The following is a 26,238-nucleotide window of genomic DNA, read 5'->3' as shown; positions in this document are numbered from 1 at the left end:
TTCCCCGAGCCCAGCAGGTGCTGGGTGACATCAGAGCCGGGCTCCCTCCGGGTGACGCGACGTGGCCCCGCCCCGCGCTGGACCGCGGAGGTAGTCGCACCTGAGAGCTCAAGCGGCCAGGGCATTCCCGTGCCCCCTCCCCATCTTCCCGATCCCCGCGCTGGCCGGCGGCCCCAGGTAGCTCCGAAGATTCGAGGGTTGAGGGGGCGGCTGGACGCTTGGGTCTCGGGAAAATGGGGGTTGGGCGCTCAGATTCCTGGATCTGAATAGGGGAGCTGGGGGCCAGGAACCCCAGGTCTGAGTGAGGACAGCACTGGTAGCCTGGACTCCTAGGTCTTGAGGGAGAAAGGCACTGGGTCCAAGACACTGGGTTTGTGGGCCTGGACACCTTGTTCTGGGAGAGGAGGGGCTGGGGGCCTGGACTCCTGGTCCTGGGGGAGGAGGGGCTGTGGGTCTGGACTCCTGGTCCTGGGGGAGGAGGGGGCTGGGGCCTCCCACTCCTGAGTCTGAGGGAGGAAGGGCTAGGGGCTCCCACTCCTGAGTCTGAGGGAGGAGGGGGCTGGGGGCTTGGATTCCTGGGTCTGAGTGGGGAGCGGCTGGAGGCCTAGGTCTGAGGGAGGAGGGACCTGGGCACCTGGACTGCTGAGTCTAGGGGGTGAGGGGGCTGGGGACAGGACTCCCTGGTCTGAGGAAGGAGAGGGCTAGGAACTCCCACTCCTGGGTCTGAGGGAGGAAGGGCTGGGGGCTCCCACTCCTGGGTCTGAGGGAGGAGGTGCTGGGGCCCAGATTTCCGGGTCTGGCCATGGAGGGGACTCTTGAATACTAGCACTAGGCTGAGGTCAGAGGGCTGGATGCCAAGGGCCCGGCCCCTGCCCCAGGGGCGGATCCCTGGCTCCTTTTTCTTTTCCAGCCCAGCAGCCTCTGCCCCTCCCAGGGCAGGTGAAAGCACCTGCCCTGGTGACGGTAATGAGCCCCGGCAGAGGTGTTCCTGCCGGCTAAGGAGGGCGGGGCTGCTGGAGGGGCTCAGCCATTTGGAGCAGAGGCCTGCAGGCCCTCCCTGTCAGGCCTGTGGTCAGTCCTCAGGCTTTGGATGTGCCATCATCCTCACCTCTAGCCTGGCTGCAGTGAGGTGAGAGAGCCCTCTGGGCTCATGGGTCCAAGGGAGGAGGGATTGGGGGTCCAGACTCCTGGCCCTAGGGAGGGGAGGCAGAGGACCAGATGATTGCAAAAATTCTCAAACCTTTCCTGGTCAAAGGTCCAGGGCTGGAGGGGTGGGGGGAGTGGGTGGGGTGGAGTGAGGGTTGGGGCAAAGTCCCAGCGATGGGGCTTGGCTCTGGGTGGATCAGTGCCACACTGGAGGCCGGGGCTTAGCATTGGCACTTGGGGACCTGGGGACTGGGGGGGATTGGAACTTTGCTGCTTGAGGGCTGGGGCCATTCGTGTGAGTCCTGAGAGCACCACACCCCCAGGATCAAGGCTGCCAGTTTGGGGGTCTATGTTGGGGGTCTGGGTGGAGGTGGGAGGTGTGGTCTGGAGCTGAGTTTCCAGGTGGGAGAGGCTCTGAGTGAAAGGCAAGGGCCCGATGGGACCAATGTGGGGAGGCCTCAAGGGGAGGTGGGTGTTTGGAGGGACCTCTCCGGGCGTATATTGGAGGTGGGGGCCCTGGAGGGCAGAGGCAGAAACATTGGGGTAGAGGCGGCGAATATCCAGGCCTTCCTGTGCCTGGTGTGGTGGGGCAGTGAGGAGGACTCTGAGGTGCAGGGAGAGAATAGAGACAGACTCTTTGGCAACAGGGCACAATGAGGGACGGGGTTGTGTTCTTCCTGAAGGCACTCAGACTGCCCTGGAATCGCTGTGGTCTGTTCACTGCTGGTCTGTGGGCCCTTTGAGGGTGCGGAGGGGTCTAGCACATTCTCGCTCACCCAGTGTCTCCATTCCAGCACATTGGTCACACTGGGCTGTGGCCAGCTGAGACCCCAGCTGGTCACCCCCAGACCAGGAGCGCCTCAAGGCAAGGCCCCCTCTGAAGCATCTCTGGGTCCCCAGAATCACTCTAGGCAGAGGCTGGTATCTGAACAGCCCTGTGGAATGTTGGATGAATGCGGAAGTAAATGAATGGGGGCTGTTCTCCCCATCATAAAGAAAAGGAAGCTGGGTTGCAGGGAAGGAACAAACTGATAACTAAGGCATGAGATTGGAGTGTTTTGTTCTGCAGTTGTGGGGTAGACTGGAAATGGTCAAGGAACCTGAGTGACAGAAATTAGACTGACACCTTCCTAGGGCTCACATCTCAGAGCTTGACATCCTCATCATGGCCCAGTCTGGCCCTCTTGGTCTCCAATCTAACTTCACCTACCACCTCACGATGCCTTGGACATGGGGGCACATTCCTGCCTCAGGGCCTTTGCACTGGCTGCTCTCTCAGCCTGGAATGCTTTACCTCTCAACATTCCCATGGCTCACTCCCTTCATCTCCCTCAAGTCTTTATTCAAATACCACATCAGAGAAGCCTGCCCTGGCCACCCCAATTAAAATTGCAGCACCCCTCAATCCTAACATCCCCTGCCCCCTCCTTTATTTTTCTCCTTGGCATTTATCACGTTTAACATACTATATAATTTACTTATTTATCTTTTTATCTGGCTCCTGGGATGACAGCAGCGCTATCCAGTAGAAATATAACGCAAGCCAAATGTGTAATTTAAAATGCCACAGTAAAAGTGGAAAAAACTCAAAAGGAACAAATGTTGTTAATGTTAATGATATATTTTATTGAACCCAGCATATTCAAAATAACTATCATTGGCATGTATCAATCATCACATATAAAAAAATACTAATGAGTTTTTTGTTGTACGAAGTCTTTTGAAATCTGGTGTGGTGCTTAGAAGCCCATCTCAGTTTGGACTCTCCATTTCAAGTGCTCAGTAGCTGTGTGGGGCAGTGGTTCCCATGCTGGCAGCACTGGGCTGGCAGGTAAATGTGTTCGTAGGCAGGGGTTTTTTGCTGGCTTGTTCTTGGATGCATGGCCAGTGCCTTGCCTGGCTGGGCCAGGCTTATTAGAGAATTATTGAATGAATGAATGAATGAATGAATGAATGAATGAGTGAAATTAGTAAAGGAGATCCATGGGCCCATTTTGCAGATGTGTCAAAAGAGGTCTGGCGAAGAAAAGCTGTGGGGACTGATGAGGGGGATCTGGGCTGGGGACAGAGCCCCACCTGACCTGCACCCTTCTCTCCCCTTGCAGACCATGGCCGCAGCGACCTTGTCGGTGCCTGGGCGGAAGGTGGCCCCCAGGCCCAGCCCGGTGCCGGAGGCCGCCCAGCCCTACCTGTTCACGCCCAGTGGGCCAGGCATGGGGGGCGCGCCCGGGGGCGCAGGCACCTCGCCGCAGGTGGAGTGGACGGCGCGGCGCCTGGTGTGGGTGCCTTCGGAGCTACACGGGTTCGAGGCGGCGGCGCTGCGGCACGAGGGCGAGGAGGAGGCCGAAGTGGAGCTGGCCGAGAGCGGGCGGCGGCTGCGGCTGCCGCGGGACCAAATCCAGCGCATGAACCCGCCCAAGTTCAGCAAGGCCGAGGACATGGCGGAGCTCACCTGCCTCAACGAGGCCTCGGTGCTGCACAACCTCCGTGAGCGGTACTACTCGGGCCTCATCTATGTGAGTGGTGGTGCCCCGGAGGCCATGGCCAGGAGTGGGGAGCTGGGGGTCTGTGCCCACCTTGAGTGGCCTCAGACATTCTCTACTTTGTATCCCGGGTCATGGGACCGTTCCTACACTTAGTTGCCAAATTATAGATTATTGGGTTGCCCGAACTGCCTTGGGCCCCATTGAGGGCTATCCCAGAATATTATACTGTAGATGCTGTGCACCTTATTATTTTCCCTAAAGTGTAAAAAAATCCCAGATTTCCAAATAGGACACATCCAGAGGGTTTTGAGAAAGAGATATGGGTCTGCCATAATAATTAATAACAACCACCGAGTGTGGAAAACTGCTCGCCAGGCTCTGTGCCAAATGCCTTCCATGTATTAGTTCACTTCCTCTCACTTTACACAGAGTAGAGCCTGTGATTAGCCTCGTTTAATCTAAAAGGAAACTGAGTCCCGGAGAGGTTTCGTAACAATAAACAGGGACATTTATTAAGCAGACACTAGGCACTTGTAAATATATTGTTTTTATACACTTTCTCAATTATAAAGCATTTTGTACCCATTTTACAGATTGGAAAAAACCCGGAGGCACAGAAAGGCCAAGTTCCTTGACTGAGTTTACCCAGTGGGTCATGGTGGACCTGGGTGATCTGGCTGTAGGTGCCATCCATCTGCTGTGGCATCTTTCAAGATAAAGACGGGATTGATGCTAGTGAGGTTGACTACAGTGATGTCGTGCCTATTGAGCATTTAGGATCTCTTGCATTATTTAATCTTTACAGCAAACAAGTAGAATAGGGAAGGCAGTGGTTCACAAGCCCGTCTTTGCGAGTTAGAATCACCTGGGGGATTTTTTTTTAACATATTAGCTCCCGGGCCCCACCCTACCCGTTAAAACAGATTTCTGGGGCTGTGACGTGGACAATGGTATTTTTAATAAGCTTCCAGGGTGGTTCTAATGGGCAGCCAGAGCGTTATTAGTGCAAACAGGATTAAAGGGATTGACAAAGAATGTAGACAATAATAACGAAAAATAATAATAATGGTAGTGAGCAAATATTTATTGAGCACTTACCGTGTGCCAAGTACTGTTCTAAGTGCTGAGTGTGGGTTATCAGCGCACCTCTGGGCTGGAGACTGTTATCACCTGATGTTCAGGAATGTCAAGTGACTTGGGTCCTGGCTCACACAGATAGGAAGGAGTCAGGGTGGGATTTGAACCCAGACAGGTGGCCTCAGAGTGGTACTCGAAACAGCAAGCTTAGAGGGCTGGGGTCTCACCACCTCGAGCTGGCTCCCTCACCAAGAAAAATTTCTTGCTAACACCCTCAAAAGAAAAGTACTAGTTTTATATTTTATATTTGGAAAAAAAATGACAAAACTTTTATGGGAGTACTAAAAGAACATTGAAATCAATGATGAGATGTACCAATTTAAAAATAAATAAAGTGGCCCCAATAATTGCCACTCTGTTAAGGGTTGCAGATCACAAGCTCAGGATATTTTTGTGAAGTCTGACTGCCTTTTGGGAAGGAGGACACCAAGGCTGTGAGAACCAGTGGCTGGCTCGGGGCCCCTCAACTGGAGGAGGCGGTTGTGGGATTGGAATCGAGGGCTGTCTGACCCTGGATGCGATTGGCACACTCCCCAGGCTGCACTGGCCCCTGCTGAGTTCTCGCTTGCTTTTTTTGCAAGCCCTGGGAAAGAGACCTCTGCCCAAGCCACTCCCCGGGATCTCACAAATGGAAGTGCGATGGAAGATTCCAGAAGACTAGATGGGAAGCTAATTGGGTCTTAATAATAATCTTTAGTACTTAGTGAGTGCCTGCTTTCTCTGTCGGGTGCTGTCCTGAATTTCCTGGTGTGATCTTGCTGACACCCCCCCCTCAATCCTAACCCTATTCCTCCACCTTGGGGTGGTGAAGCCATTGGCCCAGCAGTAGTTAACATCTCGTGTTAAGCACGCACCATGTTCCAGGGCCCTTGCCTGCCCCATACGTGCAACATGACGGTTCCCAGCCACCCTATGTGGAAGTGCTGTTCCTGTCCGTCACCATCTGATGAGAAAGCGAGATCCAGAAAGCTCGAGGGTGCTTGCTCGAGCCACCAGCCAGAAGATATTAGAGATGTGATCCGGCTCCACCCTGCTTGTGTGCTTTAGAAACATTTGTTGGACTGGCTGACTGGTGATGGGGGAAGGCAGCATTGCCCAGTGGAAAGTAGAAAGAAACCCAGTTTCTGCCGTCAATGTGCTATTTGGCCTGGTGTCTTGGTCCCTTTGCCTGGATGCTTTGGGCAGGAGGGGAACCCGTCTTGTTGAGCACACACTGTGCTCCCAGCCCTGGGAGGCACCAGAAGGTGCACTGTGGCAGCTCACTCAGAATCTTTCTAGGTGGTCAGGGTCAAAAGCCCATTTTCCGGGGCGGGGGACTGAGGCTCAGTGAGGGCAGATCCCTGGTGCGAGTCACACACCAACTGGAAACCCAGGCTCATGTGGCTTTGAAGCCTGAGCGAGCTTTTAGTGCCCAGTTGGGATGGGTAAAAGGAGAGTCTCAGGTCCCATACTTGGAGTACCTTTTAAGGGCCCCGCCTTGGGCTGGCTGGTTTTTATTCATTATCTCCCTTAATCCCCACAGCCTCTGTAATGAGGTGGGGAGGAAACCGAGACTGTGGAGAGAGTCGCTGGGCTGGGCAGCTGCTCCAGACCCTTCCAACTGGGTGTCCCCAGCTATGCCCCCTCCACTCAGGTGTCCCCAACCCTTTCTGCGTGCACCAGCCTCTGCCCTTTGCACCCTGGCCTTGGCAGCCAGCTCAGGTTGCCATTGGGCGGTGGGGGGGAGGGGGTGTCGTCCTGGCAACAAGGGGGCTGAGGTGGGAGGGTGGCTTGGGGAGTGGGTTCCCCCACCAGCCAGGAGTGGGGGCCGGGGCGCCAGCAGCCATGAGATACCCTCCCAGGGAATGTGGTCCGGCTGCCCCACCCTCTGCCAGCCAGGAGCTCCTGGGAGCAGCTCTTCGAGGCAGGGAGGGCAGACACCCAGCAAACCGGTTGTTCTGCTCCTGGCCCGGCCACCCACCCTCCCACCGTTAAAAGGTTGGCACCTGGGAGCTGGGCAGCCTGTGGTGGCCACACCCTGCTCTGCTTGAGAAGCGCCAGCTGTCTGGGGAGCTTAAAGCAGTCCTGCTACTAACCCACCAAGTAGCTGGCTAGCTGGCTGCATAGCCCAGTGGTTTAATAGTTAACTAGTGAAGCCAGTAAGCCTCTAACTCTTTGGCTAGTTTCACTAGCCAGTTCCAGCTAGCTGAGCCGGTTAGCTCTCTGGGTTGGCTTAGCTGGGTGGGCAACTAGCTCTCTAGCGATCCTCCTGTCTCTGTGGCTTGAGTGCCTCCCATCTACCTGATGCTCCGTGTGAGCTGGAAGGGCTCTTCACCTGTGCCAGGGTCCTGAGCCCGGGCCCATCAGGTGTGAGGGTGAATTCAGGGAGTCTGTAAATTTGGATGCAAGAAAAATGGCATCTTTATTTTCACAGTTTGATCCTGAAATGTAGCATTTTCTCCAGTAGGAGTGTAAGCAGGGCCTGTGACTCTTTTTCGGTAGAAACTACAGATTTGTTCCTGTCATATTTCAGCAGCAGATACTGTGATATCTTCTGAAGATATCTTCTGTACATTCAAGCAAATACATACAAATATTCCTCTTCCGCCTCATTCAGCGCAAACAGTCCTCACCTTGTTTTCTGTATTCAATAATGCTTTGGAAAGAATTCCAGATCCGTACACTGCAAGTATCATAGGAATCCATTGTAAGAACATGCCTGCAGGTCATTTCCAGACTTCTGCCATTATAAAGAGTGCTGCAGCAGATGAGCTTGCACAGGGTCATTTTATGTGTATGCGTGTTCAGGTTGTAATGGGCTGTGACCCAAGTCTGGCTTGCTGCAAAGGCCGCGTTCTCTATCAGGGTGAATTCTTATCCTTATAGCACATTTGTGCAATTTCAATAGATTCTCTTTTACCATCAGCCTGAAAGTCTTTGTAACAAATGGTCAAGTCTACGTTGTCATGATATGAATGGCAGCCACTTTGATGGATGTTGTTGTGCAGTGCACAACCTGCCCAGCTGTACACAGCAGTCCCATGCTACCCTCTGGACCTCAGACAGCCAGCTGAGGCCCTCTTTTTTCTTGCCCACTGCAGACGTACTCTGGCCTTTTCTGTGTGGTCATCAATCCGTACAAGCAGCTTCCCATCTATACAGAGGCCATTGTGGAGATGTACCGGGGCAAGAAGCGCCATGAAGTGCCACCCCACGTGTATGCGGTGACCGAGGGGGCCTACCGAAGCATGCTCCAGGGTGAGTGTGGCGCTGGGACTGCTGGATATGTCTCTTTGGGGTGGGGAGGGGCAGCCTGGAGGGTCATGATAAGATGACGATAAAGGATTTCAGACTCTCTGAGTCTTCTTCATGGGGCAGGAGGAAGCACAAATATAGGGCTGGGTGGACAAGCTCTGGGTCCTACCAGTCAGGCCCCATTTTGCCTTTGTGTTCACCTCTTCTCTCAACAGTATCATTTGGGAGCCATTGCTTCTACAAAATTTTCTTTTGAGACAGTAATTCCTCGTGTTCATTCATTCAACATTTATGTTGTTGACATGATCCACATTGTCATGGAATTAATCAGTCCCTTAGATGATGGGCAATGTGGGGTCACTGTGTATAGCTAGGCGGGTTGCACAAGAATGTCCAGACAAAATTACATAATTCACATCTACTACATATGATCTAATTGCTATAAATTATTAGATATATATTTTAATATTTTGTTTATATTAAAATGCATATTAAATATTTAAAAATGCATGTCTTACCATCATATGATATATAATAGTATGCAGCAACATATTTATATGGTATGTATTACACTTCTATCACAGATCATATGCTATAGCTCTATTGTAGGTTCTTTTTTTTTTTTTTTTTTTTTTTTTGTAGGTTCTTTTTTAAAAAATGTTATTTAGGGATCCCTGGGTGGTGCAGCGGTTTAGCGCCTGCCTTTGGCCCAGGGCGCGATCCTGGAGACCTGGGATCGAATCCCACATCGGGCTCTCGGTGCATGGAGCCTGCTTCTCCCTCTGCCTATGTCTCTGCCTCTCTCTCTCTGTGACTATCATAAATAAATAAAAATTTTAAAAAATGTTATTTATTCATGAGAGACACAGAGAGAGAGGCAGAGACATAGGGAGAGGGAGAAGCAGGCTCCCTGCAGGGAGCTCATGTGGGACTAGATCTCAGGACCCTGGGATCACGGCCTGAGCCAAAGGCAGATGCTCAACCACTGAACTGCCCAGGCACCCCTATTGTGGGTTCTAATGATGCATTTATATTGCATAATGCAGCGGTTCTCAGAGGGTGGTGAGCATCAGCATCCCTGGGAACTTGTCAGAAATGTGAACCTGGGCCCCACTCCAGACCTGCTAAGTCAGAGAAACCCTGGGGGTTTTACAAGCTCCCCGGGCTCCCTCTGGAGATCCTAATGCTGGCCCCAGGTTCGAGAACCACTGGTATAATATCCAATATATCATACACCTGCATTGTGTAGTAGAACACATTTATAGGCAACGTTTTTATATTCACATTATGAATTTATATTTGATCATTGGTCACACTTATTTCCTTCGGTTACATAATCTAATTTGTTATATACTTATTTCTGCAATAATTTTTAGCCATTATTATATATTAATTACTATACCTTAAGAATAAATAATGTACGATAAAGCTGAGATGAGTGGCTACTCTGTGCCAAGCACTTTTCATGAATTGACGTGTTTAATCTCAGAATGAGTGACCTCGTAAAGTAGATGTGCTCATTATCCCTGGTTTCCAGATGGGGAAACTGAGGCACAGAGTAGTGCAGACATTGTCTACAGTCATACTGGTGGGTGGGTGGCTGAGATGGGACTTGAACCCAGAGCCCCCAACCTCCGCCTCCCTGTATTTAGGTCACATTGTGTGTTACATCCTCACCCTGGGCTGGGTGTTGTGGGTTTTGCTGTTGTGACTCACCTGCTCCACCCCAGCTCAGCTTCTTGCTTGCTGTGTGATGCTGGCACAGCAGCTGTCCCTCTCTGAGTCTGTTTTCTCAAGTGTAAAATGGAGATGATGAACCTCAGCTAAACAGAATGTGATTCATTCAACCAGCTACAATTTGAATCCATACTATGTGCCACTTGATGCTGGATGTGAGAGATTCCAAGATGCAAGAGGGCTTCACCCCAGGGCTCAGCCTTTAACACCAAACAGGCCACAAAACAGCATTATAGTATATAAAAACTTTTTTGGACATTCTCTGAGTTCTGACTACAGCCCTATAAGGCTGTTTGAGCTCTGTTTTTGAGATGGAGAAACTGAGGCACAGAATATCTCAGAGACAGGCCCAAGGTCACACAGCAAGACAGAGGGGGTGCTGGGCCTTGAACCCACGTCCATATGGCTCCCAAACCATCTGGCTCTCCCTTGGGCTTAAAACCACCTGGAGGCCTCCTGCCCCATTTAAAAACTGTCCAGATTTTTTATTTTTTATTTTTATTTTTTTTTCTGTCCAGATTTTTTTTAAAAGATTTATTTATTTGAGGTGGGGGAGGGGCAGGGCAGAGGGGGAGAGAGAGAGAGAGAAAGAGAAAGAGAGAGACAGAGAGAAACTCTCACACAGACTCCCTGGTGAGCATGGAGCCTGACATGGGGCTCAATCTCACAACCTCAAGATCATGACCTGAACCAAAATCTAGTTGCACACTTAACCAACTGAGCCACCTAGGTGTCCCCAAAACTATCCAGATCTTTTAATCATGGCCTCCAAACCCATCTGCACAATGTCTAGCTCTGCCCTGTCCCCCAGCCTCTCTGGCGTCCTTTCTGTTTCTCTGACATCTCCAACTTGGTCTCGCCACAGGGCCTTTGCACTGGCTGTATCCTCTGCCTGGAATGCTCTTTCTCTACTTCCTCATCTTTTAGGGCTGAGCTGAAACACCTCTTCTGGGAAGCCTTCCTGGCCCTCCACCCCTCAGTCTTCTTACTATGTTAACCAGGGCTTCTTAATTCTGGCTTTTTTTTTTTTTTAAATATTTTATTTATTTATTTATGAGAGATATGCAGAGAGAGAGAGGGAGGGAAAGAGAGGCAGAGACACAGGCAGAGGGAGAAGCAGGCTCCATGAAGGGAGCCCGATGTGGGACTTGATCCCAGGACTCCAGGATCATGCCCTGGACCAAAGGCAGCACTAACCGATGAGCCACCCGGGCTGCCCTTAATCCTGGCTTTATTGGCATTTGGGGCTGGATGATTCTTTATATAGGGGCATCTCATATGTTGTAAGATGTTTGGCAGCCTCCCTGAGCTCTACTCAGTAGACCCTTGTAAGGATCTCCCGGTTGCAACAACCAGAATGTCTGCAGACACTACCTACTGTCAAATCATCTGTGGTTTTACGTATGTGCTTTGTATCCCCCTGACTTGAGCAGAAGCTCCATGAGGACAGGGACTTTGCCAGTTCCCACTGTTGTAGGTGCCTGGCACTTAGGAGGCTGTCAGTCACGTCAGATGCAGGGCGAGTGCTTGGGGAGACGGTGGGAACCATGCTGTGCCCTCTGCTGGGCAGAGATCCCCCCCGGACCACCAACCACTGTCACTATGTTGTTGTGGCCTGTTTTCCATCAGAGGCTGAGCCTTGGGGTCCAGGACATTGCTCTTTTGTCTTTGCATCTCACGTACCCAGCATGAGGTGGCACACAGTAGGGGCTCGGATTGAAGTTTGTTGAATGCATTACATTCTGTTGAGTTGGAGTTTATCAGCTCCATTTTACAGGTGAGGAAACAAGGCCAAGAGAGGGAGAGCTACTTTGCCAGCATCACACAGCTGAGTTGGGGTGGGGTGTTAGAATCCAGGAGTGTCACACATCAAAACGCTTTTGTGAGGAGGGGTGCCTTTTATGGCTCAGTTGATAAAGTGTCTGCCTTTGGCGCAGGTTATGATCTCAGGATCCTGGGAGGGAGCCCTACGTCGGGCTCCCTGCTCAGTGGGGAGTCTGCTTCTCCCTCTGCTCATTCCCCTGCCCCCTGCCCTGCTTGTACATGCTCTCTCTCTCTCTCAAATAAATAAAATCTTAAACAAACCTTTTGGGGGGCAAAAGACTTTTCCTTACCCCTTTGAATAGGGTGTGGTATAAGAGGTCAAGGTCCCACTAGAGAGACCCTCCAGCTGACATGTCCACTTCTGTCCCTTACAGATCGTGAAGATCAGTCCATTCTCTGCACGTGAGTAATCCTGAAGGGCTTCCTGGAGGAGGCGGGGCCCTGGCTGGGTGCGGCTCTGCTCAGAATGGGCAGGTCTGACCTGGCATCCCTGTCAACCCTTTCTGCTTCCTCCTTGTACCCCACCCCCACCCCACAGCGGGGAATCTGGGGCTGGGAAGACAGAAAACACCAAGAAGGTCATCCAGTATCTTGCCCACGTGGCATCATCACCAAAGGGCAGGAAGGAGCCAGGTGTACCGGTAAGTGACCTGCCTCAAGACACTCTCTGGGCCCTGCCACCAGCAATACCCCCTCCTCTGTCTGAGGTCCTGCTTGTCCCCATAACCCCCTGCCTCCCTTAGGAGGCCCGTGACTATGAGCCATCTCTTGGCTACCTCTGCTGCCTGTGCACCTAGTGTGTCTGATACAGGGCTAGGAGTGGAGGCAGGATGGAAATGGAAATTTCAAGGGCCTGATCTTGGCTTCATCAGACCTTAGGACAGTACCTGGCACCCAGTAGGTGCTTATGGTCCTGAGCACCTACTATGTGCTGGGCCTGATTTAGTGCGCACTTACATAGTGCCCATCTCTGCTTCCATTGACTGAACACCCCATGAGCGGGTGGTGTTTTCCTGTGGTTGAGATGAGAAACTGAAGGCATGACTGGGCAGGAGTCTGTTGTTGGAGGAGTCTGCTAGAGAGGATTCAGACCCGGGCCACCCTACTCCACCTGCCCGATTCCTCCTGCACCCCATGTCTCCCCTGCTGCCCGCCACTCACGACCACCGGTTCACCTGTGGGTCTGTCCGTGTTGCATGTGCCGTGTCCTGGTCTGTGTCCCGGTCCGTGTCTCGCGTCCTGTGACTTCCTCAGGCTGCCAGCATCGTGTCTTATGTGAGTAGCAGGGGACCACCTCAAATCATGCCACCCCTCATGCCCCCTGGGTCAGCCCCATCCATGGGCTTCCTGGCAGGCCCCAGGGCACTGATGGCCATCAGGGAGCCATACTGCCACTTGTAGTAGTCCTACTGTGTGCGTGTTGGGCCCCATGCTGTCATCTAATGCAGCCCTAGCGTGTGTGCACAGGGCTTCCTGGTGTTTACGGCAGCCCTGTGCATGCACACATTCACAGCCCGTGTTGCCATGAAGGGCTGTCCAACTGTGTGCATGTAGCTTGGCCACAGATGCCGACATGAAATTACCCGGGGTCATTTATTGCTGATCTGCTAAATGTGTGTAGATCAGGCCGACGGGTGCAAAGATTCCCACAGCCCAGAGCCTCACACTGCCATTATCACAGCTGCCTGGGTACACCCAGGTCAGGCTAGTATCTGAGGACTCACAGGAATTTATGGAAAGAGTTGATGCCCTCGAGAACCTACCTGGGGGCAGGAGGGGATTGCTGTCTCCTGAACACCCATGGTCCTCCTCGCTCTGCCACTAAGGTGGCCACAGGGAAGTTCAGAGTCAGAGCCCTCCCATGGAGCAGCCTGGCTGGGGAAGGAAACTGCCATCTCATGAATGCCTACTCTGTGCTGGACAGTTGGAAGGACATTCATACTGATGGTATAGATTTTTTTTTTAAGATTTTATTTATTTTTTCATGAGAAACACAGAGAGAGAGGCAGAGACATAGGCAGAGGGAGAAGCAGGCTCCATGCAGGGAGCCCGATATGGGACTCAATGCCATGACCCCAGGATCACAACCTGACCCAAAGGCAGACGCTTAACCGCTGAGCCACCCAGGTGCCCCTAGATTTTTTTTTCTTAATGAATCCTGCAAGCGATACACGAGTGCTTTTCTCTTATAACAACAGAAAAAGATAAAATGAAATTCCCCCTTTGTCTTCTCCATTGCACTCTTGGCAGTTTGGTGTGTGTCCTTGTAGACCTTCCACTCAATGCTTCTAGATGTGTGTCTATACCTGGAGAAGTAGGAGTCTTGTTTTTGTGGTGTTTTTTTTTTTTTTCCCTCAATTTATTTTTCATTAATGGAATCACACTGGAGGTATCGCTCTGCAACAGGTTTTTGCTGTTTTGCTGTTTCTACTCCACGATGTATCCCGGAGACGATGTATCCCGGAGACATTTCCTGTTCCGTTAACAGTAAACTAAAGGGCAAAAGCCGGATGCGGGGAAGCAGCCCCCATGCAGACACACAGAGGCCTCTCACACTCAGACCCCAGACAGTTGTAACACAGACCAACAGACCACCCCCCCAGCCCCCTGCCGACCCCAGCCCCTGTTTTCACTAATGGGTCCTCTCCCCGCCCCACAGGGTGAGCTGGAGCGGCAGCTGCTTCAGGCCAACCCCATCCTAGAGGCCTTTGGCAACGCCAAGACTGTGAAGAATGACAACTCTTCCCGATTTGTGAGTGCTGGGGGAGGGCAGAGCCTGGCCCTGGGAGCTCTGGAGGTGGTTAAGGGGAAGCAGGAAGGGTGGGCTGACTGAGGGAGGAGGGGCTGGGGGTTCAGACTTCAGGGTCTGAGGGAGGAGGGGGCTGAGGGCCTGGGTCCCGTGGAAAGCAGTCAAAGGGGCCCAGACCTTGGATTCCCCAGGGAGCCCCTGGCTGGGACCTCACAATTAGGGTGGGGTTCAGGTGGAGGGAGAAAGAAAGTGAGATGCAGCCCTAGCTCTAGGAGAGGTGAGTGTGGGTTAGGGATGCCCTTCAGGTCCACGGTGGGGAAGAGGCCCCTCAGCTAACCCCAACCCCTTCCTTCCCAGGGCAAATTTATTCGCATCAACTTCGACGTGGCTGGGTACATTGTGGGTGCCAACATCGAGACCTGTATCCTCACATAGCCCACAAGACACCTGGTGGCCGAGGAGGGTGGGCCTTGGGATCTCATTGCTTACAGGAAACAGGTGTCCACACACACGGGAAGCCTGGCTCCCTGATGTTCGGAAACTGTACCTCAGTTTCCCACTCTTGAATGGAGAGGAACCTGGGGAAGGCAGAGATGCATTATCTCCCTGTGCAGGAAGGAGGGTAGGACTGCAGTTGCCCTGCTGTGGGGTGGTAGGGCAGCTGTGGCTTATCACAGAGAGAGGACATAGAGCACAGGCCGCAGGGGGTAAGGCATGCAGGGCCAAGTGGGGGAGAGACCAGGGCCAGCTTCCAGAGTCCCCTCCCCGTGGAGTCACACAGGATGGGCAACATGTGAGGTGTTGTCCACCAAGGACGCTCCTTAGAGACCCTGTCAGCACCCCCAGGTTTTCAGTAGGGGCCGGTCACGTCAGCTTCCCTGGCCTGGCATGTGCCAACATTCCAGACTCCCTGGAGGAAAGCAGGTGTTCAGCAGAAACCACGTTGTTTGCACAAACCGCTTAGGCACAAGGAGCCCCCTCCTGTCATTCGGGGAGTGCTGGGAACTCTCCCGAAATCCAGCTTCCCAGATCCCAGCTCTGGGCAGTCGTGGGAGCAGATCATTTCAGACCTGTTGTGTCAATCCTGCTCTGCATAGGCTACACGCAAGCTCACTGGGAATTTTTAAATTTTTTTTTATTTTAAAAAATATTTTATGGGGCAGCCCGGGTGGCTCAGCGGTTTAGTGCTGCCTTCAGCCCAGGGCCTGATCCTGGAGACCCAGGATCCAGTCCCACATCGGGCTCCCTGCATGGAGCCTGCTTCTCCCTCTGCCTGTGTCTCTGCCTCTGTGTGTGTGTGTGTGTGTGTGTGTGTGTGTGTGTGTGTCTCTATGAATAAATAAAATCTTTAAAAAAATTTTAAGTATTTATTCATGAGAGACACACAGAGAGAGGCAGAGACGTAGACAGAGGGAGAAGCAGGCTCCCTGCAGGGAGCCCGATATGGGACTCGATCCCAGGACCCCAAGATCATGCTCTGAGCCAAAGGCAGATGCTCAACCACTGAGCCACCCAGGCACCCCTAGCCTCTTTTTTATATTCACATTTGTCTCCACTGGCTACTTCCAAAAGTGAACTTTCTTCATCCACACTCCCCTCTAGTTGTGGCTCCCCGCATGGGGTACAGGGCTCTCAGGCATGGCCCTCTGTGCCTGGGGCCACTGAGCAGCCTGTGGGGTATTGCTCACGGGGCAGGTGCCACCCCCAGGCCAGTCGGATGAGTCTCGGGCTCAGCCTGACCCCTCAGCCCTGGTGTCAGCCTGGGCAACATTTCTTGAGGGTTTATGCTGCACCTAAGGCTGTCCTGAGAGCTCTCACTCTGTGATCCCAGCCCCTCTTCCCTGTACCCCTCATCATCCCATTTAACAGAAGTAGAAACCAAGACTCAGGGTGTGTGCTTCCCCCACGCCCCGTCCCTGGTGGGATCCCCTCCCCAAGTCCTCCCCATCTTACCTGAGCAGGTTAGTGAACCAGGGCTCTTGGTCAGTGATTTGCAGCAGACCCTGGGCAAGGCTCCCCGGGGTAGGTCCTGTGTTACAACTGTCATGCTGAATCGGTGCTGTGTGGTCTGTGAGTGTGGGGCATGGAAGGGCAAACAAGTCATCAGGTGTTTTATTTTAAGGTGGCTTTCCGATTTCTAGACCATAGCTGTGCCATGTGACTTTCCTAGAAGGGAAGAGCCCATAGCCCCACTATCCATCCAGGGAAACTGAGGCCAGCAGGGTAGCTATGGCCAGAGATACTCTTCGCTATGGTTAACTACAAGCCATACACTGCTCTTGGATGTTTGACACATAATAATGCATTTACCCTCACAGCAACTCATTCATGGGTGTTACATGGAGCCTCTTGCACATATAAGGAAACTGAGGCACGTGTGTGCTTAAGTGACAGGCCCAAGGCCTGGGCTGTGAACAACTCCACGGCTTCACAGGATAGCAGGGGGTGCAGCGTGGGTCAAGGGGGCTGGGTGGGCTCCCCTCGCCACTCCGCCCCTGTGGGACCTTGACTCCCAGCCGCCCAGACCTGTTGGAGAAGTCCAGGGCCATCCGCCAGGCCAAAGATGAGTGCAGCTTCCACATCTTCTATCAGCTGCTGGGAGGTGCTGGAGAGCATCTCAAAGGTCAGTGCTGTGGCTCCCAGGGGGACTGGGAGGGGGCCTGGGATGTGCCCCAGGAGGAGGAACTGAGCTCCTGAGAGGAACTGAGTAGGATTTGTTGAGCACCTGCTATGTAGGTCAGACTCCTGCTGAGCAGTGGATTTGGGTACCGCCCTTCCCCAGGAAGCCCTCTGTCCCCAGTTTCTGCTATGTCGTGACTCTGCCATCAGTGGTTTTGACTGAGTAGAGAATCCTGCCACCCCTGGCCCACGCTGCTGGCTGACCCCTCCTGCTCTCTGATCCCACCTTCCCCCCATGTGGCTCCTGCTCACATTCCTTCTCTTCCGAAACTCCAAGGCTTCTGCTTATTCCAGCTTGTGTTACGCCCATGACTCCAGCTCTGCTGCAGGTCCTGCTGCCTCATGGTCCTGGGGGTCTTGGTAGTCCTGGTGGTCCTGGTTTTTGTGGCTTTCGGCACCTGGTGCTTCACCTGGTGCCTCACCTTGTCCCTTTACCCTTGCTCCTGCCTGAGCTTCCTCCTGGCTTCTCATTGCTCCTCCTGGCCTCTGGCTGAAGAAAATCCAGGGCTCTTCTTTACAAGGGTGCCTGCTGTCCCAAGGCTCCTTCCCCCAGAGCTTTGGCTGCCTCCTGGCCCCTCCTTACCCAGACCCCAGGACTCACACATCCTCTGCTGCCAAGCCCTGCTGTCCCACAGCTTTTGCTAACTCAGGCACCTATAGCCTCATTGCTCCTGCCTGCTCTGGACTGTTCTAGGACTTGACAATCTCAATGGAATGAGGGAAGATGAAAGGGTCCAATGTGGGCTAAGCACCCCCTCCAGGCCTGGCCCTTCCCATCAAATTATGAGGAAAGGATCCTCACTCATATGACAGAGGAAGAGACCAAGGTCCCCAGTGGAGGAAGAGAACACTGCCCCAGGGTGGCCATCGGGACTTGAGTTGGACTCCACAGCTCACCCTTGACCTTGGCCTCCACTCATTACCCCCTGCAGCTGAACTCCTCTTGGAGCCATGCTCCAACTACCGCTTCCTGACCAACGGGCCGTCATCCTCTCCTGGCCAGGAGCGGGAGCTCTTCCACGAGACGCTGGAGTCACTGAAGGTCCTGGGATTCACCCCGGAGGAAATCACCTGTGAGTGAGCCCTGAGCAGCCCCTCCATGAAGGGTGGAGCTGGGGTGGCGTATGGGCAGGTGGTGAACCTGGACACACGGTCCTCAATTGGGAAAAAGAAACAGGCCAGAGGAGGGAATCGGGAAGGGGACATCAAGATGATGACCTTTGAGCCAAGGCTTGAGGAGCTGAGATGGTGAACATTGGTGCTAGCATGGTGTTACCCCACAAAAATAAAACAGTGGGTTATTTTACCAGCCAAATGGATTTATCCAGGAAAGCAGAGAATTGTAAATTGGGACAAGTAAGCTGCGGCAAAACCATAGACAAATCTAGCAAGGGACAGGAATTTTATCTTATGGAGAAGAAAAGGAAATCGGAAGAGGTTGTTCTGAACGAAAGCCCTCTGGAGAAAAGCAAGAGTTCAGGGTGTTGACGGTTTCTCTGGCGGCCAATTTCTTGTAGGCGATGCTGTGTACATCTTTCCCTGTTGGGGCCTGTCACTGAGGATTCTTTCCTGTTGAGGATTATTATGTTGAGGTGTTTACTTGATGTTGAGGCATGTGGCTCCTCCTTCCAGCTTCCCCTCCTAGCCTCCTGAGTCTGCCTTAGTGAGGTTTCCCTTACTAATTTTCAGAGAGAGAGAGAAGAGCGTTCTAGGCAAGGAGGGATCAGTCTATGCAAAGGTCCTGGGGCAGAAAAGGCATGGCGTATTGAAGGAATTGAAACTTCTATTTTTTTTTTAAGATTTTATTTATTCACAAGAGACACACACACAGAGGCAGAGACATAGGCAGAGGGAGAAACAGGCTCCCTGCAGGGAGCCTGATGTGGGACTCGATCCCAGGACCCCGGGATCACAACCTGAGCCAAAGGTAGACACTCAAACACTGAGCCACCCTGGTGTCCTACTAGAGCATATGTTTTGACAGTCGTTCTGTTGAAGTACTGTATTTGTTTGCTTGAGCCGCTGTGACAAAGCACTGCAAACTGAGCACCTTGAACAACAGAAATGGATTGTCTCCCTGTTCTGGAGGCCAGAATTCTGAGCTCAGAGTGTTGGTAGGGTTGCTCCATCTTGGGAGAATCTGTTTTTTCCCTGTCCTGCTCTCCCAGACTCTAGTGGTTTGCTCGCAATCTTTGGCGTTCCCTAGCATGTAGAAGCATCACCCAAGCTCTGCCTTTATTTTCATGTGGCTTTTCCCTGTCTGTGCATCTGTGCATTCAAAAGCCATTCGTCGTGTTGGATTAGGGGCACCCCACTCCACTGTGCTCTTATCTTGACTTAAATAATTAAATCTGCAATGACCCAATACCCAAATAAGGTCACATTCTGGAGAAGTCTTGGGGACTTAGGACTTCAACGTACCTCTTTTTGGTGGAGAGGGTACAATTCAACCCATAACACATACATAGAGGTGGACCTCAGACTTTTTTGCAAGTCCCCGACTGTTGATTATTTGGACCAACCCTGAGTCCTGCCGAGGCAGACTCTGAGGTCTGGGGCTGAGTGGTAGACCCGGGTCTCTTACTCCCTCGGTCTCTAGCACCACGAGAGGCCCCGGGAACTCTTGTGGGCTCCAGGGCCAGCTGGGAGGGCTGGAAACCGAGCGCCAGCTTGGCTGTCTCCCCGGGCTGCAAACAGGCCGGCCTTCTTGGGAGTATTGACACAGGGTCCCAGGCCTCCCCTGCTGGATTTCCCAACCATGGTTGCGAAACTTCCTCCGCCTGGGAGTCTCTGTTCTCCTCCCTGGGGCAGCTGGCAAGAAAATCCAGATGGTAGCCATGGTGGGGGCCTGGCCTCCCGACAGAGATCACCTCAAGTAACCCTCCCCGCGGCCGCCCTGCTGTGTGGTGGATACATGGGGCAGCTCCAATTTTTGCAATTCTGAAACAAAACTTTCGAGGTGACATGCATGTCGTGACATAATCCGAAGGCGCCAAAGGTCATAGTGTACAAACCAGGTCCCATGCAGCGCCCTGAACCTGACTTTCCTGCTCTTTGGCTTCCCTCACCTCCTCCCAGGAATATTTTAGACATCTAAGAAAGGACACACACTTTTTTTTTTTTTAAATAAAACCAGGCATTCCATAGCCCCAGGGCTGGTATTCAGCTGTACTGGTGATTTTAAAAGAATGGTAAATATTTCTCTACTGAATTTGAAAGTTTCCTCAAAGGGGCATCTGGGTGGCTCAGTCAAGGAAGTGTCAGACTCTTTATCTCTGCTTGGGTCTTGATCTCAGGGTCATGAGTTCAAGCCCTATGTTGGGCTCTACCCTGGGCATGGAGCTTACTTTAAAAGTTGTCTCTCCCCTCTACCCCACTCCCTGCCCCAGGCAGCTGTTGCTCCAAGTGGGCCTTATCTCCCTGACCTCCCTCCCAGGACCATCCCAGATACAGCAAGGAACAGTTTAAAAAACGCTTGACACATGCTCAGGTGCTCAGGTTAAGGACTCAGCTCATCACCCCTGTGCTAGTGCACTTCATACTCACTTTTCCCAGCAGACAGTATATTTTAGCAGTAATTCTGGTCTTGTAAGTATAGGTAAACTTCAATGTGTGTGTGTCTGCGTAAGGTTTCATTGTTTAAATGGCCTATGATTTTTTTTTTAAGATTTTATTTATTTATTCATGAGAGACAGAGAGAGAAAGGCAGAGACACAGGCAGAGGGAGAAGCAGGCTCCCCACAGGGAGCCGGACATGGAAACTCAATCCCAGGTCCCCAGGATCACACCCTGGGCTGAAGGCAGCATTAAACCACTGAGCCACTCAGGCTGACCGACTATGATTCTTTTTTAATAAAGATTTTATTTATCTGTCTATCTATCTATCTATCTATCTATCTATCTGTCTATTTGAGAGAGAGAGAGAGACAGAGACAGAGAGACAGAGAGAGAGCATGAGCAGGGGCAGAGGCAGAGGGGAGAAGCAGACTCTCCACTGAGCAGGGAGCCCAGGTCGGGGCTTAATCCCAAGACCCCAGGATCATGACCTGAGTCCAAGGCAGATGCTTCGCCGACAGAGCCCCCCAGGCTCCTATAAATAGACAATGATTCTTTCAACCAGTCTCTGTCCCTTGTGGACAAACTTTTATTGTGTCTGCACTCATTGCTATTAGAATGATCCCTCCCCCACCCCCAAAAAAGGTGCCAATAATATCCCTGTAAGTAGCTCTCTCTGTATCAAAAGAACTGTAGGATCAATTCTTCAAAAAATGCTGGATCTAAGGAGAAGGTGCAATTTTGTTCTTAATCCAGCTTTTACAGAAGTGTAACAACCGTACTGAGCTACAATTCGCAGACCAGACCACTCACCTGCTTAAAGCTTACAAGTCAGGGGCTTTGGGTCCATTTCCAGGGTTGGGTGCCCATCTCCAAAGATGAGTCTAGAACATTTTCAGTGGCCCAAGAGGATACCTGGCAACCATTCGGTGGCTTCCTGTGTCTCTGGATTTGCCCATCCTAGACGTTTCATGTCAATAGGATCACACAATACCTGGGTCTTTGAGGCTGGCTTCTTGTACTCCACGCAACAATTTTGAGCTCATCCATGCAGTGGCATGTTGGCTTCATTCCTGTTTATTGCTGAATAGTTTCAATTTTTATCTTTTTATTACGGGCACCAGATCTGATAATCAACCACTCACTGACTTCTTGGGTTTCTACTCCAACTCCCATCCCCCCACCCCCACTCTGACCGTTTTTTTTAAGTTGTAGAGAATCCACTCTATCACTGTCCAGGAGGTGGCGCTAGTTTCTGTTTCCACTCGCTGTGTCCTTCCAGTGGTTTTCCTACATGCATGCCAGCAACCACTGTTGTAAGCTTTCTGGCTTTTGCTGGTGCTGGTGTGGCATGTGGATGAGGCCTCATAGTTTTATTTGGTGTTTTACTTACAAGGAGTGGAGCCAGCTGGTCACCTTTTTTTTTTTTTTTTAAGGTTTTATTTATCATTTATTTGGGGGAGAGAGAGAGAGAGAGAGAGAAAGTGAGAGCAGGGGGAGCAGAGGAAGAGGGAGAGGGAGAGGCAGACTCCATGCTGAGTGGGGAGCCCAACATGGGGTTTGATCTCATGATCCTGAGATCATGACCTGAGCAAACCAAGAATCCAATGCTTGACTGGCTGAGCCACCCAGGTGTCCCACGGTTACCTTTTCATAGTCTCCTTTTGACAAAAGAGAAGACAGGGGTCCAGGGAGGTGGGGTGTCCACCCTACAACTCACTCCAGTTGACAAGGAGATGATGGAACCCGGGTCTGACTCCAAAACCAGCCCATGATCCGTTTTTAGAGAGACAGGCAGGCACTTCTGTGAAACTTTCCCGACCATCTCTGGGAAGGTGGTTGCCAGTGGGAAACCCAGAGAGGAGAGCACTGGGACCAGTCCAAGCAGCTCCCTGGCTTCCTGTCTTCACCAGTGCAGGCACCATGAATGCCACTCAGAAAGTTTGAGCAGGACTCCGCATCACCAACCCCACGCCCCCCTCTTTCCTTCCCCTGCAGGCCTGGGCTTGCTAGCAATCGGCTGGTCTGAAGTCACCAGCAAAAGCTAACTGCCAACTTCTCAGGTGTCAGATTCACCCGGGTGCTTGGCACGGATGTGAGTTCCTAAGCCAACTGTCAGAGGCCATTTTAAAGGCCATTGAGGGGACTGAAGGTCTGGGCTGGATCTGAGCTGACATTAAGGAATGATCATTCAGTTTGTTAGGTGATGATGCCATTGTGGGTCTGTAAGGAGAGGTCCTTGTTTATTTGTCTTTTGGGAGGGCTGCTGTCCCCTAGGAAACTCCTATAACTGCCAGAGCCCTGGGCTGTCTGCGACCACCCAGTCCCCCTATCCCCAACCCCAGGCTGGCAGAACCAGACATCTCTGAGCCCAGCCCTTCTCACTGCCCAGCCAGGGAAACTGAGGCTCAAGAGGTCAACCAGCTTATCTAGGGTCACACAGCAAACCCCTACATCCAGGATGTATCCCCCATTAGCTAACTCTTTGCCCTTTATCTGTTAATATATTGATTTATTCAACCCGTGATGGGGTCAATTTGTGGGCCAGGCCTCTGCAGGTACTAGGTAAAGTTCACCATGACCAAGATAGAACAAGCCCCTGATCTGTGGAATGCTGAGACCCAGAAGCATCAAATCACACAAATGGATTAAAGTTGAGCCCATGGAAGGGTGACCGGTGGAAGGTGCATGGAGCAGTGACCACGTGTCATGGGGCTCCAGCGCAGTCTGGGGAGGGTCAGGGCAGCCCCTGGAGGAGGTGGCCCTTGCCTGAGCACCGACAGTCTTGCAGGAACTAACCAGACATAGATGGTGGTGGCGGCAAGAAGAGTGTTGGAGGAGCTATTGGAATAAGCAAGGGGACCCTAAGGCCAGAGGGACTGGGAGTGTCAGGGACATGGTGCCCAAGATCCTGATGAGGGCTTAAATTGAATCCTAGAAGCAGCAGGGATCACAGGATGAATTCTTCCCTGGGAACAGGCAAGCTCAAGTTCATTCATGAAAACATTTATAGAGCACCTAGTGTATGCAGAGCACATGGGTAGGAGATAAGTAAGGAACATATACTTTCCACAAGGAGTTATGATCTCAGTGGAAATGGAGAAAAATTAATATCTGTTGCACATCCTGCCTTGCCCTGCAAAGTATACCAAAACTTGGTTTTGGATTTGGTTTTGTTGTGGTTTTTTTGTTTGTTTGTTTGTTTTACTTTTTATTATTATTGAATGGTATGTCAGTTTCAGGTATATAACATATAGATTTGACAGTTCTGTCCATTAGTTAGTGTTCATCCCAAGTGTAGTCACCATCTGCCTTTTTTTTCCTTTGAGATAGAATCTACATACTGAAAAATTCACCATTGGAAAGTGCACAGTGTGGCAGCGTGTGGCGTGTGCACAATCACTGTACTGCAAACATACTAATTCTAGACATCAAGTCCTTTCTTTTAAAAAAATTTTTTTTATTCATATGAGAGACAGCATAAGAACAAGAGCATGAACACGAACAGGGGTGGGGGCACAGGGAGGGGGAGAATCAAGACTCCCCACTGAGCAGAGAGCCAAAGTGGGGCTCAATGCCAGGACCCTGGGATCCTGACCTGAGCTGAAGGCAGACGCTTAACTGACTGAGCCACCCAGGCACCCCATGCTAAGTCCTTTCTTAACAGCCTTTTTTTTTTTTTGGTTTATATCTGACACTTCAACAGATAGGAGGGGACACCTGGGCGGCCCAGTCAGTCAAGCACCTGCCTTTGGCTCAGGTCAGGGTCCTGGAGTCCTGGGATGGAATCCTGCATCAGACTCCCGAAGGGAAGCCAGCTTCTCCCTCTGCCTGTGTCTCTGCCTTTCTCTCTGAGTAGGCATGAGTGTCTCTCATGAATAAATAAATAAAATATTTTTTAAAAGATGTATGGAACTCAGAAAGAATATAATCACTAAGGTGTCCTGGGCTCTCAAGAAGCCACCTCTGTCTGCGGTTTCCTGTGTGTCCTTCAGAGCAAGGCCTCTTGAAGCCATCAGGCCAGTGACCCTTCTTCTGTTTTCAGGGTTTGTTCAAAAACCCTTTGTATTTGGAATAATTTCAGACTTACAGGAAAGTTGCAAAAAAGGTACAAACCATCGCTACTCTCTTCTTGAAGATTCCCCAGGTGCTAAAGTCTTGCCACATTTGTTTCTCCTTGTCTGTCTTCCTAATTATTTGTTCTGAGCAGTTTGAGAACAAAGGGTGTGGATGAGCGTGCAGCCACACCCCAGCAGGCTTTACACCAAGGGCAGGTGACGGTCTGGTGAGGCGGAAGGAAGAAGCCGGAGGCGGGGACAGAGGCACAGGTGTACTGGGGGGACTTCCATGTAGGAAGTCCAGGGGCAGCCTCCTGGGCAAAGCTGGGATCCACATGCAGCTCTTCTAGTAGCAACGAGGTAGCAGCTCTCTGCAGCCTGCCCCTCCTTGCATGGCTGGCCTTCCCAGGAATTCAAGGCCCGCCATTTGGGCACTCTTTGTCACAAAGGAGACGCTCTGGGTTGGCCACCTCTGCGCCCCTGACCTTGAACATCAAACAACACGCTCTTCTATGTATTCTACTTGATGGGCATATAGAGAGCTCTCTATATTCTCAAGACAGCAATTGACAAAATCAGTCTTAGGGGCAGAGTTGGTTCCTTCTAGAGGCTCCAAGGGAGAATCCGTTTTCTGGCTTCGAAGCACATCACTCTAACCCCTGCTCACGTGGCCTTCTCCCTTGGCCTCGCTCTTATAAGGACCCTGCCATTAGAGCCCACCTGGGTGATCCAGAATTAATCTCCCATCTCAGAATTCTTAATTTAATCACATTCATGAAGTCCATTTTGCCCTGCCAGGTAACATTTGCAGGTTCCAGAAATTTGGATGTGGACTTCTCTGCAGGAGGCTGGAGGGGGGAGGCACTGTTCAGCTACCACCCTGTTGAATCTGTCAGTGCATCTTTTTAAAAAGATTTTATTTATTTATTTATGAGAGACACAGAGAGAGAGGCAGAGACATAGGCAGAGGGAGAAGCAGGCTCCCTGTAGGGAGCCTGATGTAGGACTTGATCCCAGGACCCCAGGATCACGCCCTGAGCCAAAGGCAGACGCTTAATCACTGAGCCACCTAGATACCCCTGTGTATTTGTTTTTTTAGGTAGGTTCCATGCCCAGCATGGAGCCCAACACAGGGCTTGAACTCACAGCTGTGAGATCAAGACCTGAGCCGAAATCAAGAGCTGGAGGCTCAACCAATTGAGCCACCCAAGGCCCCTCTGTCAGTGCATATTCTTAAAGAGCGTTCTCTTTGCAAAAGCACAGGATGGTACCATTATCAGGAGCTGAGCACTGGCTTTTTTAGTACCGTTATTTATTTCACCAACCATATTCTCCCAGTAATGACCTTTATAGCACAAAAATGTCTTTTTACAGACTGTATTCCAGTTTTCCTAACAATGTCCTTTACAGCAAAAAAGATTTTGTAAGTGACACACACATGTGCTCGCACATTTCCCCAGGCCAGGATCACACACATACCCAGCACATTTTCTTCTCCGTCTGTCTGGAACTATTCTTTCTTTATCATTCGTGACCTTGACACTTTTGTAGATTACAGACCAGTTGTTTTGTCTCAACTCTGGGTGTGTTTCCTTGCGGTTAGATTCAGGTTACACATTTTTGGCAGGAGGAT

At 51.5% G+C, this 26,238-nt stretch overlaps 1 protein-coding gene across 8 annotated transcripts in view; it reads left to right on the top strand.

Moving 5' to 3' along the window:
- Window positions 1-26,238, top strand: part of MYH14 (myosin heavy chain 14) — a 101,887-nt gene that overhangs the window by 15,595 nt on the left and 60,054 nt on the right. For 3 of the 8 annotated variants that reach the window (XM_072770398.1, XM_072770364.1, XM_072770392.1), the window contains exons 2-10: window positions 3,252-3,662; window positions 7,850-8,006; window positions 11,939-11,966; window positions 12,103-12,205; window positions 12,819-12,839; window positions 14,224-14,316; window positions 14,671-14,734; window positions 16,838-16,936; window positions 17,925-18,065. In XM_072770398.1, coding sequence (XP_072626499.1) covers window positions 3,252-3,662; window positions 7,850-8,006; window positions 11,939-11,966; window positions 12,103-12,205; window positions 12,819-12,839; window positions 14,224-14,316; window positions 14,671-14,734; window positions 16,838-16,936; window positions 17,925-18,065 — 1,117 coding nt within the window. Of the gene's footprint in view, window positions 1-31; window positions 178-991; window positions 1,130-3,251; window positions 3,663-7,849; window positions 8,007-11,938; window positions 11,967-12,102; window positions 12,206-12,818; window positions 12,840-14,223; window positions 14,317-14,670; window positions 14,735-16,837; window positions 16,937-17,924; window positions 18,066-26,238 lie in introns of those variants that run through there. The other 5 variants (XM_072770421.1, XM_072770374.1, XM_072770410.1 and 2 more) reach the window with 3 other exon arrangements.

This window comes from Canis lupus, chromosome 1 (genome assembly GCF_048164855.1).
Source record: "Canis lupus baileyi chromosome 1, mCanLup2.hap1, whole genome shotgun sequence".
Classification (NCBI taxonomy): domain Eukaryota; kingdom Metazoa; phylum Chordata; class Mammalia; order Carnivora; family Canidae; genus Canis; species Canis lupus.
The sequence above is the reverse complement of the archived record's forward strand: the minus strand, read 5'-3'. Positions and strand labels throughout refer to the sequence as shown.